At 37.0% G+C, this 18,871-nt stretch overlaps 1 protein-coding gene across 2 annotated transcripts in view; it reads right to left on the bottom strand.

Annotated features, from left to right (window-relative positions):
- Rbcn-3A (Rabconnectin-3A) overlaps positions 1 to 18,871 on the bottom strand; it is a 732,274-nt gene that overhangs the window by 16,118 nt on the left and 697,285 nt on the right. For both annotated transcript variants that reach the window (XM_067136957.2, XM_067136958.2), the window contains one exon: positions 16,153 to 16,370. In XM_067136957.2, the coding sequence (XP_066993058.2) occupies positions 16,153 to 16,370 (218 nt within the window). The remainder of the gene's footprint in view (positions 1 to 16,152; positions 16,371 to 18,871) is intronic.

Raw genomic sequence — 18,871 nt, 5'->3', positions numbered from 1 at the left:
GTGGTACTAATCACAGGTACTGCAAAAGCCAACTGCATGGTGCTCCTGTGTGCTACTAATCACAAACCTATTTGGTACCTAATATAGTGGTACTACGCGCAAGTAAAAGCGACCCATGATGTTCTCTGCGTGGTGGTACTGATCACAAGTAGTTTCATGGTTCCAAGACAATCATCCCTTGGTCGCCCCTTATAGTCGCCTCTTACGACAGGCAGGGGAATACTGTGGGTGTATTCTTCGTCTGCGTCCCCCACCCACAGGGGGTTGTGTGTTTGGTCCGTGAGAGGTATTTTAATTTCCTCAAGTCCACCGGCAAGCTGGTTACGACATCCCTATCCGCCACCTGGGACGCGCCACGTGGGAGTATCACCTCTCCCCCTGCTACGCCAGCGTAGTAGGTTCGTGGTCCCATAATGTTAGGCCTACTTATCAAAATGTTAGATTTTCTGGAATTTTAGCTATTATATTGGGTTTCGTTGTAATTCTTAAAATTGTGATTATTGCAATATCACATTTATTTAATATGCACAAAACCTATATCTATTTCTCAATGTAATAATTCCTTGTCACCCATCATGTATCATGTGTAACAATATAAGCATATAAGCTGTAATATGATTTATGGGAGGGTTTATTGTGTTTGTGATATTGGTTTCTGGTTGTAATGTATGTAGGTGCATAAAATAATGTATATTTGTTTATGAATTGCAATAGTTATGTAGTGTTAATTTGTATGTTGTATTATAACTTGTGAATTATTTAATTGTAAATGTTTTAAAAGTGTATGTTATATAATAATTCTTTTCAATGACAATAGCAAAAAACAAAAAGAAAATGTGTAGCCATGGTACTGTTTAGAGGGATAAAAAAAAAAGATGTATGTTGTATGAAGTAAATACATATTAAAAGGATTAAACAATACTAACTGAATTATAATTTTAATGAGATCATTGAAATTTGTAAGGGTATCATAGATGCTAACAGTAGTGATAAAGTTAAGAAATTAAACAATACCATAAAAGAAGCCATCAAAGAAAGATACAAAGCATAATGAGGAGATTGAGAAATTAGTAGTGCAGGAGAGGAATTAAGTAGTAAAGCTGAGAAGAGAAACCTAGAAGAAGCCAGTAAGGGAGACGATGCTATTAAAAAAAAAAAAAAACTACAACATATATTTTAATTGGAAATAAATTATACCAGTAATATCAAATACTAGGAAGAGGCGTATACTTACATAAAGTACTTTCATTATTAGGGAGCGGATTTTTATGTGCTAAAAATGTGAAAAATATTTACTTTTTATGTGCTGAAAAACTTTAAAATATGTGATAAAAAATTGAAATTATTTTCCTTTAAATACCACATAACTAGTTGCGCTCAAGAAGTAAATAAGTGTAATGTTTTGTATCAGAATATGGTGCAACCAAACGTGCTCCTTAAGGCAAAATGGTGTCTATGTATGGAAACGTGCTGTATGGTATATTAATTTTTGATATGCCAGAGTAGATATTATGAATGGTTATTTTTTTAAAGGTAATGTTTTGTTTAAATATGGCAAAAGCAACCTATCATATTTGAAAAAATAGTACCAGTTCGTACTCACCCATCACACGCTGGAATATTAGTGGCTACAAGTAGTCTCAGAATTGCAGTGAACAACAAAAGTCATCTCCAAATTGTCCATCACAAATGCATGCCGATTATCTCTAAAGAACGCCTTACACTGCAAAAACGATCGCTCCACATCACAGGAAGTCAGACGAGCATAGTTAAAGAGAGGAATGTCACCAACAATAATGCCATCAATTTTGCCAACATGAGCACCCTCTAATACATTAGAAATTTGGCACATTGTTTGAAATCCTCTGTTTTTCCTGAAAAATTTTGATATTTGACCTTTAACAGTCCCTGTACCTGCGAAACCGGGGGTGAATCTAATTTAATTTCAACAGCGCGCACTTCCTTCACTGTTTCGGACAACAGGTTAGTGGATTTTTCAAGTATGTCTATAGTTTTACACAAGAAGCTTAGATTGGCAGATATAAACGCCAAATCATTTTTCAAAGAGCTGTCTTTTAGTATCTCTTGAAGAATCTCAATTGACGACGCGTCGTTTTTATCTAGCACGTTCACAACGGATGCAAAACTTTCGAAATTGTCTGCGTAGTATACCACAGCGCTAAGCCAGGTACCCCACCGCGCAACAATAGGCAGAGGAGGAAGCGCAAGATCCGGGTTTTTCTCTTTAAAGAGATTGATTCCTGAGGGTGCTTTTACAAAGACTTTTTTGCCATTAGACACTAATTTATCCACTTGAGGATACTGAGCCCGCACAGTTTCACATAACCTGTATAGAGCATGAACAACGCAAGTTACGTGTATCATTTTCGGAAAGCTCACAGAAAGGTCTTCAGCTGCCTTTTTCATGTAAGCTGCACTGTCAGTATGGAAAAGCAATACATGGTCGTATTTTATACCTTTTGGCCAAAGTAAGTGCATGGCTTCATTGAATAACCTAGCTACAGTGACATGGTTTGCAGCAAGCATTTCTTTATACGCTAGCGAATAAGAATGTTCGCAAGCAGTTTTGTCATTCTTCAACACACCAACTACAACATTTCCTACTTTTCTGCCACTTGAATCAGTGGTTTCGTCAATGCTCACCCACAGTTTTTCGCTATCACATACTGCCCAAATTCTCTGTAAAGTTTCTTCGTAACATTTTGGGAGATAGTTTTTCCTTAATGTGGATTCGTCTGGAGGCTCAAAATTAATGTACTTTGTTAGGAAATTTCTCAGTCCCGGATTATTTATTTTACCAAGAGGAATGTCAGCACAAACAAATGCTCTGCACATATCTAAATAATACTGGGAATATTTAGATGGGCCTGCATTTGAAGTAGCTGGTTCAGCTATTAGTAACTGTCGCGAACGCACACACGAAGCAGCCGCAGTATGCTTATTTCCAGACAAATGCTGGATTACTTGAGAACGTTGATCTTCACGTACTGTTTTACCACACGGTTGGCAAAATAAATACTTTTCCATCGGTAGTGAAAATGCTTTTAAATTCCACTACATATTGTTGAAGACGTGACCTTGTACTCGACTTCTCTTTTGGCATTATTTTGCAGGTTACGACACACGCATTTACGGTGAATCACTGTTTCAATAAAAAGAATAGCAGCGGAAATATTTCTTATAAATCCATACAAAATCACATGACCACGGGAATGATATATGGACCCGAACAGCTAACCTTACTCTTAGGAGTGATGAAATTCCACTACCTAATGGTGGGGCAATATTCTTCCGAGTCTCCCATGTCGTAACGGAATTACGTCACCTTATCTCTCCGTGATTGCCTTTCGCTGATATTCTATAAACAAAACCCGAGAGGGCTGACTCATAATGAGTTGGAATGACATCATGCAAAGAAACATCTTGTGCAGCAAATCAAATCGCTGTCTAAATGTAACGACGTAGCCAGTGACCAGCAAGTTTTAGAACTTACGGAGGGAAGTCCATAAATAGCCGAAACATTCAGATACATTATGTTAAAGACACTGTTAAAAACAATACCGTAATGGTAAAATGAAAATATGAGCATTGTTTTATAACACACATGCATTTTAAATTTTATTGATCAACAAATATTGCCGATTTATGTGCTTATTATAGATTTTCTTAAAATATGTATTTACATTTTAAAAAATGTGAAACTATGTGTTTTTATGTGAAATAAGATTCAGTTTTTACACTTGGGGATGCACAATAGGAATAATGAACTTCGTAACTTGCGTTAAAACTTACGCAGAAAAAAAAAAAAGTAATTACATAAAAATCCGCTCCCTAATCATTATACATTTAAGAAGGAGAAAAATAAGCAAGTTCAGAACAGAAGAGCATGAATCAGAAGAAGAATATGAGTCTGCTACCTGGTTTTGTCTGGATAATGAAGAGGTTTTGATATTTATCTGGGAAGGACAGCTGAATCAAAGTAATGGATGGTATAAGTGTTCATGAAGCTGTTTCTGTTGTAGTAAAAAATAAATGCTATAGAAAGGAAAGTTGTTAAAGTAGGATTATAATAATTATTAGGCAGTGCCATATAGTTAATAAAACAAGCATGAGGGCGTTTAAAAAATAGTTATGATTGGTGGAAAATGGCAAATAAAAACGTAAACAGTTTATGGGATGGTAGGATGGTTTTAAAGCAATATTGCTGAGGTTTTATTTTTTTTAAATTGAAACCCTAAATATCATAACTGCATAAGCCCACTTTTTGATGCTATAATTAATTAATTCGTCTCGCTGAGCTCTAACTAACAAGTTTTGAATATTTAACCTATGTTATAATGTTAGTTACAAAACTACACAAGTGCAGGACTTGTGAAGCACTGCACGGAAATAGTCAGGTGGCGGGAAGCAAATACTTTGGATATTATGGCGGAAACCAACACCAAGCAGTCATCTTTGTTGATAGTGATGTCCCAGTGCCACGAAAGAAATCATGGCTAAGTGAATGGAAGGCAAATATATGGAAGAAGTATATCACCTGCGGTGAACGAGTAATGATCACTGTAGGCAAGGAAATACCAAAGATAGTTACAGGACCAGATTGCAAGCAAGTAACTTGGAATATCATAACACAAAATTTTATTTTGTTACTTCAGTATGAGATTATTATTTCATCAGACAGGTGGCACGGATGAGTAGCTGGGTGGGGAATTCTACTTAAAAATGAATATGATAAATCCTACGGCAACCCTGGGTTCAATTCCTGGCTCAGTCAGAAATTTAAATCACGATCAATGTGCTGGAATTCTTTTAGTATGAGAAAAATGTCCAAATATTACGCAGCTTGTTAGTTTCAGGTGTAGACGTACATGTATGGCAACATTCTCTGGAGCTTTTGAAACAGATAATTACCTAGGTATATAACAGAAATTCAATGCCATGTCTACAAAAGATCTGGAGGATAAATACCTAGCTTGTTTGATTTCTGTATCAGTTCCACAAAGTCACCTAAACAGAAAAGTCGAAGCAACAAAGCCTCGTTCTGCTGTAATCATTATCGGGTAAGTTATGTTATATCATAATAAATTATGTAACCTTATAAATGTTATGTTTGTACTTTGCTTCAGATAATAATAATAATAATAATAATAATAATAATAATAATAATAATAATAATAATAATAATAATAATAATAATCATAATAATCATAATAATCATAATAATGGCGTATGGCCTCCGTAGAGGTCTGGTGCAGGTCTTCTTCTAGTAGACGGTCTATTAGGCGACCTGCATGTCTGTGAAGATGAGGGCCCTACCTAGGATGATTTCTAATGTTGAATACGCCACACACACCCAGCCCCCGAGCCATTGGAATTAACCAATTAAGGTTAAAATCCCCGACCCGGCCTGGAATTGAACCCAGGACCCTCTGAACCGAAGGCCAGTATGCTGACCATTCAGTCAACGAGTCTGACTTTGCTTCAGATTAAGTGTGGTGATACTGCAGTGATCTCCCCAGAAATTTTCATCAGCCAGGTGGAACGAATGAGTAGCTGGGCGGGGAATTCTACTTAAAAATGAATATGATAAAATGTCAACTTTTCCTCCTCAGGGCATTAACAATAATATCCGACAGGTAAACATTAACTGCAAAATTGAATTATTTTAGTGTTATTATCGCAAACAAGACATAAGAGTACTTTGTCTTGCAGTATTTATGTTTAATTGCTTGCTTGCAAATAATGTTTTCGGTACATTGTTCTCCCCAGGACCTTTTTAATGGTCCACCCGACTAACATAACACAGATATATGCTAGTTACATATCATTTCCCTATAGAGTTGCACATTATGGGGAAACTAAGAGAAAAATGAGGTACCTTAGTTCTGAATTGAATGTGCAAAAAATGTGGCAGATATACCTTCAAAAGTATGAACCAGAAGCCTATCTAGTGTGCCATTTCACCGTTCTATAGTTACTATATTTGGAACAAAAATGGCGTTTCGGCTATTAGCGGGTCAGAATAAAAACAATTAACAGCTGTATGAACTGAAGAGATGATAAATTCAACCGGCAATCACAGAAGGAATTCTTTCTTTAGAAGGCAGTGCGAAAGAATGACGAGAGCGGATTATTTAAATCCATTATTGAAAAAAAAAATCTTCCATTAGAAGAAAGGATTCTTAATTGAGCACTACACCAAGAAAGACGGAATCGCGTAAAGAAACCCAGTAATAATTGGAGAGTTTAGTCTACTGTTAGAGATAAGATCAAGTCCACGATAACCCGCCGAACACCAGCTGTAATTGACATATACGTGAGATAAGAGACCAGCTGATAAGAAACGTCAAGTTGGAGCTTCACTACGTCACGGTTGGGCTCGGAACATTTTATTTGCCCGATACTGCATAACATCAAGAGAACTGAAGTAGACGGAACAGAGTGCAATCCTTAAAGCACATAAAATTCATAACGTTTCGGCGAGCAAGGCAGTTTGAAACAAGATGATATTTAGAGTCTTATAGGCAAATTAAGCGGAACAGAAAACAAATATACTGACCACATTAGCATTACTAAGCAGATTACCATGTATAAATCCACTAATGCCTTGTATTATTCTGTCCTTGATGCAATGAAGGCCGTCATGATGTTCTAAGAAGCTGAGGCGAGGACTACTCTGGCTATGGTAACGCTTGACGAGATGGATGATCCAGGAGGATAGTAGTCAGCTGTGATGACGAGATGATTCCTTATTACTTAAGCCGAACCAGGGAGCAAGACCTACCATCCCATGACGATCAACAGCGAAATGGAAGCCAGATCCAATAAGCAAAGATAAGTCCCCATTTAAGTCGTATCGTAAGTAGAAAACCTTATTCTTTGGGTTAATGTATAATATATGTAGTAACATTTTGTGTGCGTAATTAATATACGTGTGTGTGTTCACAAGGAAATAGGTATTCATCCAAAGTTACCGTAAATTCCAAACATAGGCGTTAAAGTACCAGTGAAATGCCGTTCGTAAATCTGTCAATATGAGAGTGGAGAAGTGATTGATATTTTTCATAATTTGTTGTCAGTGAAATATTAGAGTATTATGAGGAACCTAATATTTATATGCATGATGGTTTTGACTAAGAGCAAGCGTAAAGATCGTATTTAGGGAGTCTTACAAGGAAATTTGATGGCACAATTTTAAGGTTACAGTGTACTATTTATTTGATACTATGACAGTAATGGTAATGAATATATATATGTGCAGGTGATAGTACATATGTTGTGTTTTGATGGAATGAGTGCTTCAATTATAAATGCTACGCGATAATGGAAGTGTTAAATAATGAATATAGTTAGCATATGAATTGCTAGTGTATTTTGATGGTGATAGTTACTGTTATTTAAGGTGTCGGTCATAGTATTTCTTCGAGAAATGGTAGTATGTGTGGGTTGCACATGCTAAGGTGTCGGTAGTGAAACGTACTGTTTCTGATTGTTATTTATTTCCCTAATATATATATGATACAGTTTAGAATACGATCTTAATGCCATCACTAAAGAATTAATTGAATAAGTAGGATCTTCGAAGAGCCGAGAGATCACTTACATAAACATTTAGACCTTCACTGACATAACTACGACTGTTTTCATATATTCTCACTTACGGCAAGTCAGTTCACGATTTATTTATTACTCTTTTGGAGCAATATTAGACATCACTGGTAACTTAGACTTTCATATGTGGATTTTAGGTGAAGATAGAGTCTTCCTATGTGTCAGTTTTTCCACACATGGTATTTCGTTGGAATAGTAATCGTAATGTACTTGGAAATGTTATGGTAAGTCATATACGCACTTTAGCTGGAATTTAACCATGAATTAAAAGAATAATTGAATAATTTAGCAATGTAATCCTTACGATGGAAATAATTTGAAAATGCTTACGACTTAAAGTGGACTTAGTTTTGCTTATATGGAGGCTAGTTGGTACAAAATATGAAACATTGAACAAATTGAAACTTCGAATAGAGTAAATACCTAAGGATCAAATAGTAATCTTTTCACACGATTTTTCTACTGTGCGTGGACATTGAGATGAACTGTTTTCAACCGAGTGATATACATTTCTGTAATTGTATGTGAATTTAATTCAGGCAATTGAATCTTGATGATTTCGAGAAGCAACTTAGCTTAATATTCAGGGATTCCAGATCTTAATTAATTAATTAATTGAGTGATTAATTATTGGCCATTTTCTTTGCGTTTTCCTCATTTTCCAATTGAACTTTAATTTGAATTGTATATAGTAGGAATATAGTTTATTTTACTTAGAACTTTCGGATGCATCCAAATAATTCATTCATTACAAACATTATAATAATTATAATTATTGCAATTATCCAACTTTTTCAATTATGTTGAGTAATTTTACTTATTATGTAATTTAATTGTTTTCCTTTTCATCTCAATCCCTTGGAAACTACTTAGTTATAATATAATTTTTCGATAGGCTAAGATTATGAGTCAGATGAATAAGGCCTAAGTTCATTTATTTATTTATTTATCAGAGGTTTTCCCAAACCTATTTCTTCAAGACAACATCAATATATTATTGAGAAACTGAGTGAATAGGAAACCTGCTATACTGTATAAATGATTTTTCAAGGTAATCAACGTTTATTCCAATTCATCCATAAATCAATTTATGAATAAAAGCTGAGTAGAGTAACATTGGATTCTTTCAATGTCTGCTTAGAGTAAGTACTAGATATAAGCTTGGAATGATTAATTTTCATTGCGGTCATGATGATATCATGTACGGTGTTCTTGGCAAGCCACGATAATCTGATTTTTGCGATAAATTTTGGTATCAAAAATATACGGTAACCGACTAATAACGTGTTGAAGACGTTCATCTACGTAGGTTGGTATTTACCGTAGGCCGTCGGTGTCCTTTCTCACGCGGAACTCACAACCCAGGAATATTCAGCAGATGAAATTATTATCAAGAGCTAGTCTGGAAACTCGTGTAATCAACCTGGACGCGGGATGGTGCACTAGCTTTGAAAGGGAACAATGTACATGTGACACCAGAAGTGAAGTGTGAACATTTTTTATAAGTTTACAAAGAAAGTTCTAATTATCCATTTGGAAGGCCACAAGTTGATGTATGTTCTGTGTGTGAAAAACTTCACTTAGAAATTCAGTGCGAGAAAGTATCAACAGTAAGGGAGAAACTAAAAACTGAACTTCAAGTACATAAAGCTAAGGCTAAACACTTCTATAATGGAATGAAGGAATGTGAATTGTTAGTAAGGGTAGGAGGGGATGAACATTGTATGTCAGAAGCTTTGATTATATGCAGAATATTCCTTATCCTCACATCCCTATACGATTATGTTCTACTCAAAACAATTGCAGCTCTTCAATTTTGGAATACACCACTTTCCTGATGGGACCACTTACAATGTTCCCATACACAAAGTTAGCTGGAAAAAAAAGGTCCCAATGAAGTTATCTCCTCCTTAGATCACTTCATAACAACATTGACATCAATATCAAAAGACTATGTGTTTACAGATGCATGTGTGGCACAAAAAGAGAAATAACACTTTTGTGAAATATTTCAGCCATTTGACACAAGAAGGCATATTCAACTACATTCGTCACAACAAGAGGGCATTCTTAAATGGCATGTGATAGATCTTTTGGGCAAATTGAACACAAGAAACAAAAAAACAGGACATTGTTTACACTGCAGATGAATAGATTATGATGATGAAGAACTCTCCAAGAACATTAACATTGTTGATGTAGAACAGAGTATGATAAAAGCTTTCAAGAATGTTAAAAAAAAACAAAAAAAAAAAAAAAAAAACTAAGGAGCCAATTCCAATCTCAAAGGCACAGGACAAATGGAAGGTGACCAGTTACAAAGTTATAGAATAAGATCAAACTCCATAACTACCAGCACAACATCAAGTGGTTTTCTAAGTGAAACATTTCTCTTGAAAGGCAGCATTGAGATAGGTCAGTTAAAGGCATATGAGACTGAACTTCCAATCAAAGTTCATAAAGCAAAATATATTAGTAAATACCTCTCTTCTGTTCACCATGAACATCGTCCTTACATTCAAAATCTTATGGACAAATATGGGCAGATTCAAAGTGTTAATGTTGAAGAGTCAGGAGGTGAAGTCTGGGACTCAGATTAAAATGTGGATATATTTTACTGTAAGGTGTTACTGATGCCCAATCTGTTGATCTTTATTCAATAAAAAGTATTGCCATATTGTAGTCTTTTGTTTTCATTGTGTAGTTTACTTATTGTATGTACCAAAAATCCACTACTTTTATCAATGGGGCCTAAAAATTATGTAGATGAGTTTCATAACAACACAAGTCCACTATATTTAGCACACAAAGTACAAACAATCACTAAGTTTAGTCAATTGTGTTTATTCCATAATAGGACACAGTTTCTAAAAAAAAAAAAAAAAAAACTGAAGTGCTAAGTAGCCAGTTTGAAAAGTTATGAAGTATTTTTTAATTACCCCAGAACTTACTAAATGGGACTTGTGCAGTTATGAAACTCAGGGCTTCAATACAATTTTCTTTATATCGCACTGACACGGAGAAGTCTAATGGCGACAATGGAAGAGGAAAGGGTTAGGAGTGGGAAGGAAGTGACCACGGTCTAATTAAGGTACAGCCCCCACATTTGCCTGGCATGAAAATGGGAAACCATGAAAAGGGTGATAAACATACTTATTAAGCAGATAATTCCAGGCCAGTCAGCCTGATGTGTTGCATGTAAGCTTTGGGAAAGCATTATTTCTGATTATAATAGCCATATTTGTGAAATTAAAAAATGGTTTGATAGAAGACAGTTCGAGTTTAGGAAACATATAGGATTCCAGCAAGATACAGCAGATACTTTAGATTCAGGAGAGTCACAAATGGACTGTATAGTTACTGATGAATCTAAGGGTAGGGTAAATCATGGGAAACTGTTGACAAAAATGAGCGCAATTGGACTAAACAGAAGAGTGGATGGGTGGGTACATTAAGAAAGAACTCAGAGAATTAGAGTAGGTGAAGCATTATCTGATCCTGTAATCATTAAGAGGTGAGTTCCTCCAGGCAGTATTATTGGACCTTTATGTTTTCTTATATACTGTATAAGTGATATGTGTAAAGAACTGGAATGCGAGATATGACTTTTAGTGGATGATGTTATACAACCTGTGTCTGAAACGTTCGGTGAATGGTCGCCTAGTTTGTACACCATGCTAGTTCGGATGATGCGCTTGCGCATACGCATTGCGAGACATGACACCAAGTGCCCCCTATCGGTCAACTCAACACAATGGAGTTGAACTCTGCAACACATCGCACGGAGTCAATGTGAGGACTCGTGTCATTTGCACAATGGCGTGCAAAACGGAGCAACACGTTAACATGAAGTTTTGCTTCCACCTAGGCAAAACGGCAACGGAAACACACGCAATGTTAGTGTAAGTGTACCACACTCAAGCAGCGAGTAAAAAGTGCGTTTTTGATTGGTTTGAAACGCTTTCGAGATGGAAAGGAAGGTGTTGACGATAAGGAGTGTTCAGGTAGACCAACCACAAGCACATCTCCAGACAACATCGAACAAGTGCGACAGATGCTTGCGAATGATCGGCGACTGTCCTTACGAATGATAGCAGATGAAGTGGGTGTAGACAAGTACAGTGTAAAGACCATTGCTCACGAACATTTGAAAAAGCAGAAGATTTGTGCCCGGTTTGTACCACACAACCTGACAAGACGAGCAGAAGCAAACTCAGATGGAAAAGTGGGGGGATTTCATTGACGTTTGTGACCAAAATCTGGAGGTGTTGAAAACCATCATTACAGGAGACGAGCTGTGGTGCTACCAGTATGATCCGGAGACCAATAGGCAGTCAATGGCGTGGTGATCAGCATCTTCTCTGCCTCCCAAGAAAAGGAGGTGCACAAAGTCCAAGATTAAGACAAGCCTTTTTCGACAGCAATGGCATCATTCATCATGAATTTGTACCCCAGGGTACACCTGTCAATGCGGAATTCTACGAGGGAGTTTTGAAACGGCTACTGCAACGCATCAGATGGGTTCGACCTGAACTGTACTGGAGCGGACAGTGGAAGCTCCTCCATGACAATGCTTGTCTGCACACCGTAATCCGTGTGACCCAGTTTCTCGCTGAACACCAGGTGACTGTTCTTCCACCCCCTCTGTATTCTCCGGATTTGGCGCCGGCAGATTTTTTTTTTGTTTCCCCATCTTAAATTAGCCCTTCAAGGCCACCAGTTCGACAGTGTAGCAGGTATCCAACAACGCGTGACAAGGGTTCTCCGGGAGATTCCAAAAGAAGCATTTGCTGCCAGCTTCCAGCAGCTTTACAGTTGATGTCAAAAGTGCGTTGTAGCTAACTGAGATTACTTTGAAGGCCAGTAAAGGAGTTGTGTGTACCTTACGTTGTCTTTATTTCATGAGACCATTCACCAAACTTTTCATACACAGGTTTTATATCCATCCGTCTATCTATCTATCTATCTATCTATCTATCTATATAAAAGGCATGTCCTGACTGATTGTCAATCAACAGCGAGGCAAAATTACTCAACATAAAGAAATGAAATTTTGGGGATGCATTTCTATTACACTGTAGGCACCTGCTAAGGAAGGGTTTAAAAAAATTCCATCTCTAAGGTGATGAAACGGGGGGTAAAACCCTGAAAACTAAAACATTTGTTACTCTGACTGTTCAGTGAAAAAAATTGAAATTTCACTCAGCGATTGCTCCGTTATGTACTACATGTTGAACAACACAAGTTTAGAGACTAAATTCAGTCCTTTAGGGTTGAGTGGGGGTAATATCCAAAAACAAAAATATTAATTTCTCAGAAACAGCTTAACGTATGAGGTTGAAATTTCACATGATGGTTCCTCCTATATGTCTTAGATTCTGAATAAAACATGGTTTAAAAATAATACACCCCTAAGCAGTTTTGACTAGGTGGATGGGGTATGACAAATATTCATTTCCCTCAACCTGTTTGACATATAAGGTTGAAATTTCACATGTGGTTGTCCTATATGTCAGATTTTGAATAAGAAGTGGTCTTAATACACCTCTAAGGGGGTTTGACTGGGGGCAAGGGGGAGCTGATTACATAAATATGACATTCTCTCAAACTGTGTGACATAGAGCTTGACATTTTACATGATGGTTGCCGTATCTCTCATAGATTTTAAATAAAAAGTGATCTTCAAATAATACACCCCTAAGGTTGGCTTACAAGGTTGAAATTTTGCATGATGTTTGCTCCTATATATAAAAGATTTTTAATAAAAAGTGGTCTTAATTCAATATATTCCTAAGGGGTTTTGACTGGGGTGTGTGGATGGGAGGCCTGATGAAATAATATGCATTTCTCTGGAATTGCTTGACATATGAGGTTGAAATTTCACTTTGTGGTTACTCCTCAATGTCTTAGATTTTAAATAAGTGGTCTTAAAACAATGCACCACTAACAGTTTTGACTCTGTGTGTGTGTGTGTGTGTGTGCATGTGTGCGCGCGCACGCGCGTGCATGAGCACAAACATATTTAATTTTTTGAAACCGTTTGACATACGAGGTTGAAATTTTGCATGTTTGTTGCTCCTACAGATCTTAGATATTAAATAGGTAGTGGTCTTGAAACAATACATTCCTAAGGGATTTTGACTGGGGTTTGTGGCCTGATGACAAAAATATTCGTTTCTCTGAAACCCCTTGACATTCGAGGTTAGAACTTCACATGATGATTGTTCCTATATGTCTTACATTTTAACTAAGAAGTGGTCTTAAAATAACACACCCTTAAGGGGTTTTGACTGGGGGCAAGTCCTGATGACATAAATATTAATTTCTCTGAAATCATTTGCCATATGAGGTCAAAATTTCACATGATGGTTGCTCCTATATATTTTAGATTTTAAGTGAGAACAGGTCTTAAAACAATACACCCCAAAAGGGGTTTTGCCTGGCAGGGGGAAGACTTATGAAAAAATTATTCATCCATCCAAACCATTTGATGTATGAATTTGTAATTTCACAAGAACTTTGGTTGTTGTAGGTGTCAAATATGATCAAAATATTTCATGTATAGAGGGCTTGGGATCATGCAGAAGTTGTTGAAGTTCTAAGTCTTCACAACAACCAAGGTACTAAACTGAATTTCCAACTCCTTTTCTTTACTGATTTTTTTATTTTATAAAACTCAGGGGTTTAACTGAAATAATCTTAAACACAGTACACAACTGGAGGAACATTTTTTGAGAATGTATAATATACACTATTAATGGTACTTACGTGTTGTTGCGCATGTTGAATGTCTAATTTTTAAAGATCTAAATCTCTCAAATTCCACAAGCTTTATACATATAATAGGCCTAACTAGGAAAGGAGGATTCGTCTCTATTTCTATCAGAGATTGGTGCTGCCACACACAAAATTCTATGTCTTAGATTTTAAATAAAAAGTGGTTTTATAAGAATATACCCTTATGGGGTTTTGACAGGGACATCAGGAATGACAAAAATATTCATTTCTATGAAACTGTTTGAATTACAAAGTTCAAACTTCAAATGATATCTTAGGTGTTAAATAACAGAAGGTTTGAAACAAATTTAACCCTTCAAAGAGTTAAATGGGGGTTAAGTTACAAAAGCTATATTCATTCCTTCTTCCAAAACTGTAATGAATGAAGACAGAAGTCCAAATAGCATTATATACTGTATTTTCAATTCCAAGTGTGGAATAGGAAATACTTTTAAACATTCCACACCTAGGCTGTTAAATGGGGTTAGCTCTGGAAACAAAATTATTCATCCCTCCAAAACCGCCCAACATACAAAGTTGTAATATTTCTCCCCCTAAGGAGTTTAGATGGTGGTTGACTCTAAAAAAACACAATATTCATTCTTCCAAAACCGTTTCAGGCACAAACTTAAAATTTTACATGTCCTAGATATGGTTTAATAACATTCCTGTTCTTCTGCATGGGGTTAAAATGAGTGTTAGATCAGAAAATAAATAACCATTCCCACAAAACCGCTTTGACGTATGAACTGAGGGTGTATTTTAGAGGCTCAGCCATTGATTTTTTTTTTTTGCTAGAGGCTTTACGTTGCACCGACACAGATAGGTCTTATGGCGATGTTGGGATAGGAAATGCCTAGGAGTTGGAAGGAAGTGGCCGTGCCTTAATTAAGGTAACCCCAGAATTTGCCTGGTGTGAAAATGGGAAACCACGGAAAACCATCTTCAGGGCTGCTGACACTGTGATCGAGGTCATTTTGCAGTTGTTCAAAATCTTGTAACTTATTTATTACTCTATACAGAATAACATCATCCACAAAAAGCCTCATCTCTGATTCCATTTCTTTACTCATATGTCATTTATGTATATCAAAAGACATAAAGGTCCAATAATACTGCTTTGAGGAATTCCCCTCTTAATTATTACAGGGTCAGATAAAGCTTCATCCACTCTAATTCTCAGAGATCTATTCTCTAGAAATACAGCAACTCATTCAGTCACTCTTTTGTCTAGTCCAATTGCACTCATTTTTGTTAGTAGTCCCCCATGATCCACCCTATCAAATGCCTTAGACAGGACAATTGCGATACAGTCCATTTGACCTCTTGAATCAAAGATATCTGCTATATCTTGCTGGAATCCTACAAGATAAGCTTCAGTGGAACCTTTCCTAAACCCAAACTGCCTTTTATCGAACCAGTTATTAATTTCGCAAACATCTCTAGCATAATCAGAATAAAATGCTTTCTCAAAGCTTACATGCAATGTATGTCAAACTGACTGGCCTGTATTTTCAGCTTTATGTCTATCACCCTTTCCTTTATACACAGGGGCTACTATAGCAACTCTCCATTCATTTGGTATTGCTTTACCTGTTCAGTAAAACATCTTTGCATATAATCCTAAGCTCTGGTCATAATGTTTGGGAGGAGTGGGAGCTAAACTGTAAGTGACTTTTACAATTTATTATTACACGATTATACAGATTTAAAATTAGCAACATATTATTTTGAAGTTCTCACCTTAATATCACCATCTGCTGATCCTGTAACGAAAAATTCCTCCCCTGGATCAATTGCAAGACATTTAATGGGTGATTCATGAGCCTGAAAACGGTGGCGTAACTGTCGCTGGCGCACATCAATAATGCAAACGTCACCTTTCTTGCCAGCTGAGATGAGAAGTTGATGTTGTGGAGCATACACAAGGCTTGAAGCACCCTGATCGTGGCATGTGAAGGCTGAAATACAGAGAAGTACTACAATATTAGCTATAATCAAAATACTAATTTTTTATTTTTTAGAATTTGCTTTATTTCACACCGACACAGATAGGTCTTATGGCGACGATGGGACGGGAAAGGCCAAGGAGTTGGAAGGAAGCAGCCGTGGCCTTAATTAAGGTACAGCACCAGCATTTGCCTGGTGTGAAAATGGGAAACCATGGGAAAACCACCTACAGGGCTGCCGACGGTAGGGTTCGAACCTACCATCTCCTGGATGCAAGCTCACAGCTGTGCGCCCTTAACCGCATGGCCAAATCGCCCGGTATAATCAAAATACACCATCTGATGTACTGCATTACGACATCTCTCTGTAATGGTGAACTAAGGCTTAGTGGTCACTAAGACCGAATGTAACTGTATAAAAGAGGCAGTGTAATTTGTTTTTAATAAGAAGTGGAAGGTCATGAGAGCTCAGCAACTTTTAACAGGGGACTTGAATAATAAACCTATCAGGAGCATTGCAACCCTTAAAAAGTTGCACAAATGAACTGTTTGACTGCATGATTATGAGGCAGAAAAGAGAAGGCACAACCACACCAAAAACACAGATAGCGGCCATCAAACACTGAAGAAGGTGGTTTGAGAAATTTTGCCAAACAGTGACCAAAATAATTATCCAAGAATTTCACAATGGTATTCTCAGTACCGCCAGCATCAGGACTGTGCACTGAGAGTAAAAGAGGTATGGTAAGATCAGTAATCAAACGGTTGCCTTTAAATGAAAGTATTCTACTGCAAGTGCTAAGCATTTCCACAAGTGGTGTACAGAATGCTGCTACCAAACAGTGAGCAACCAGAAATGATTAATTTGGAGTGGTACATCATGCTACTTTATGTGGCATTTTGACAAGAAAGGTGTGATGAAGGACTGTAGAATGATGCCTCTGCCATAAGTAATGTGTGGGAGTGTTTCTCAAAGAATTAACTCAAGACTCCTGAACACTGCATAAAATCTAATGCGGAGAAGGACACGTACTGTGCTGTAAAGAACCATTGTTAACGGGTTAGTTTTTAGAAATTGCAGCAGTAATGCAGAGTAGTGGCAGTGGAAGAGATAGAGTTAGGAGCAGCTCGAGGAATAATGATACAGTGACATATCACTCCCTAGATTCAACCACTAATTTTAATTTTTTTTTATACAAGTTGCTTTACGTTGCACCGACACAGATAGGTCTTATGGCGACAATGGGATAGGAAAGGGCTAGGAGTGTGAAGAAAGCAGCCGTTAACGTACAGTCCCAGCATTTGCCTGGTATGGAAACAGGAAACCATGGAAAATGATCTTTAGGGCTGCTGGCGGTGGGGTTCGAACCCACTCCCGAATGCAAGCTGATAGCTACGTGACCCAAACCGTGTGGCCAATTACTCGGTTTGTGCAACTTCCTTCCGCAACAGTTCACATTCGAGTGATTGTCACACACAAATCCACAGTCTGGCAGCTTTGGCCTAGCAAGAAAGTCTTGGTGCGTACCCTTGTTTGTAGAGCCCAAACTTAGGAAGAGAGAGAGAGAGAGAGAGAGAGAGAGAGAGAGAGTGTGTGTGTCAGGGCCTTTACATCACAGCAGTGTGATTCATATGCATTCATATTCTGTAGATGCTCTTCGTAAGAGAAGATAAACTGAAAGAAAAGCAGTTAGGTTGGCCCATACTAAAATTAAATGTTGTGTACAAACAACAAAGTGCTAAAGTTGATAGAGGGCAAAATTTAACTTTGAAGTGTAGGTATTAAAAAAACAAATGGTTATGTGGTGTGATGAGAAAAATGTGTTTTCTTTTCCTTGTGTACCTTTTCAAGGATACTCTTTCTGGTCAAAGGACAGTGTTACTGATCTTGTGCATCTGAGTGACAAAATGAAGCAGCATGAGAAATCAAATGAACGTATGAACAATGTAATGAGTTTGTCTATGATGGGGAGAGTAAATATACAAACGCAATTAAGTTCGCATTATCAACAGTCTATAACTAAACATAATGAACAAGTGAGTAAAAACATATATTAATTGAACTTACATATTGTATTGTAGTTGAAAGCAAGTACAAATTTACTCATCTGCTGACCTGCTATGCCTAATGCATCCGAGGATTTTCTTTCGGGGTTTACTCCCTTAGCCTTTGAAGATCCCTCTTCTCCGCAAAGCAGTGGTTTCCTCTTCTAATTATGTAATTTTTCTAATTTCTAAATATCAGGAAGGGCATCCAGCCGTAAAACAGCGTCAAATCCACATGTGCAACACAGTTTGCACCCACAACCCCACAGTTGTGGGAAAACCGGTAGAAGAAGAAGAAGAAGAAGAAGATACTCATTTTAAAAAATTCACCCGTTTTTTATTCTTTTCACCCCTTTAAGTGGATTTTCCAAAAAAAAAAAAAAAAAAAAAAAAAGAACAGTGTATTCATTTATTTTTAAAAGAGATTCCAAGTAGGGCCTACCAATTTTAACGCCTGTAACATCTTC

Source organism: Anabrus simplex, chromosome 1 (assembly GCF_040414725.1).
Source record: "Anabrus simplex isolate iqAnaSimp1 chromosome 1, ASM4041472v1, whole genome shotgun sequence".
NCBI classification, from domain to species: domain Eukaryota; kingdom Metazoa; phylum Arthropoda; class Insecta; order Orthoptera; family Tettigoniidae; genus Anabrus; species Anabrus simplex.
This window is presented reverse-complemented; position numbering and strand designations above follow the sequence as displayed.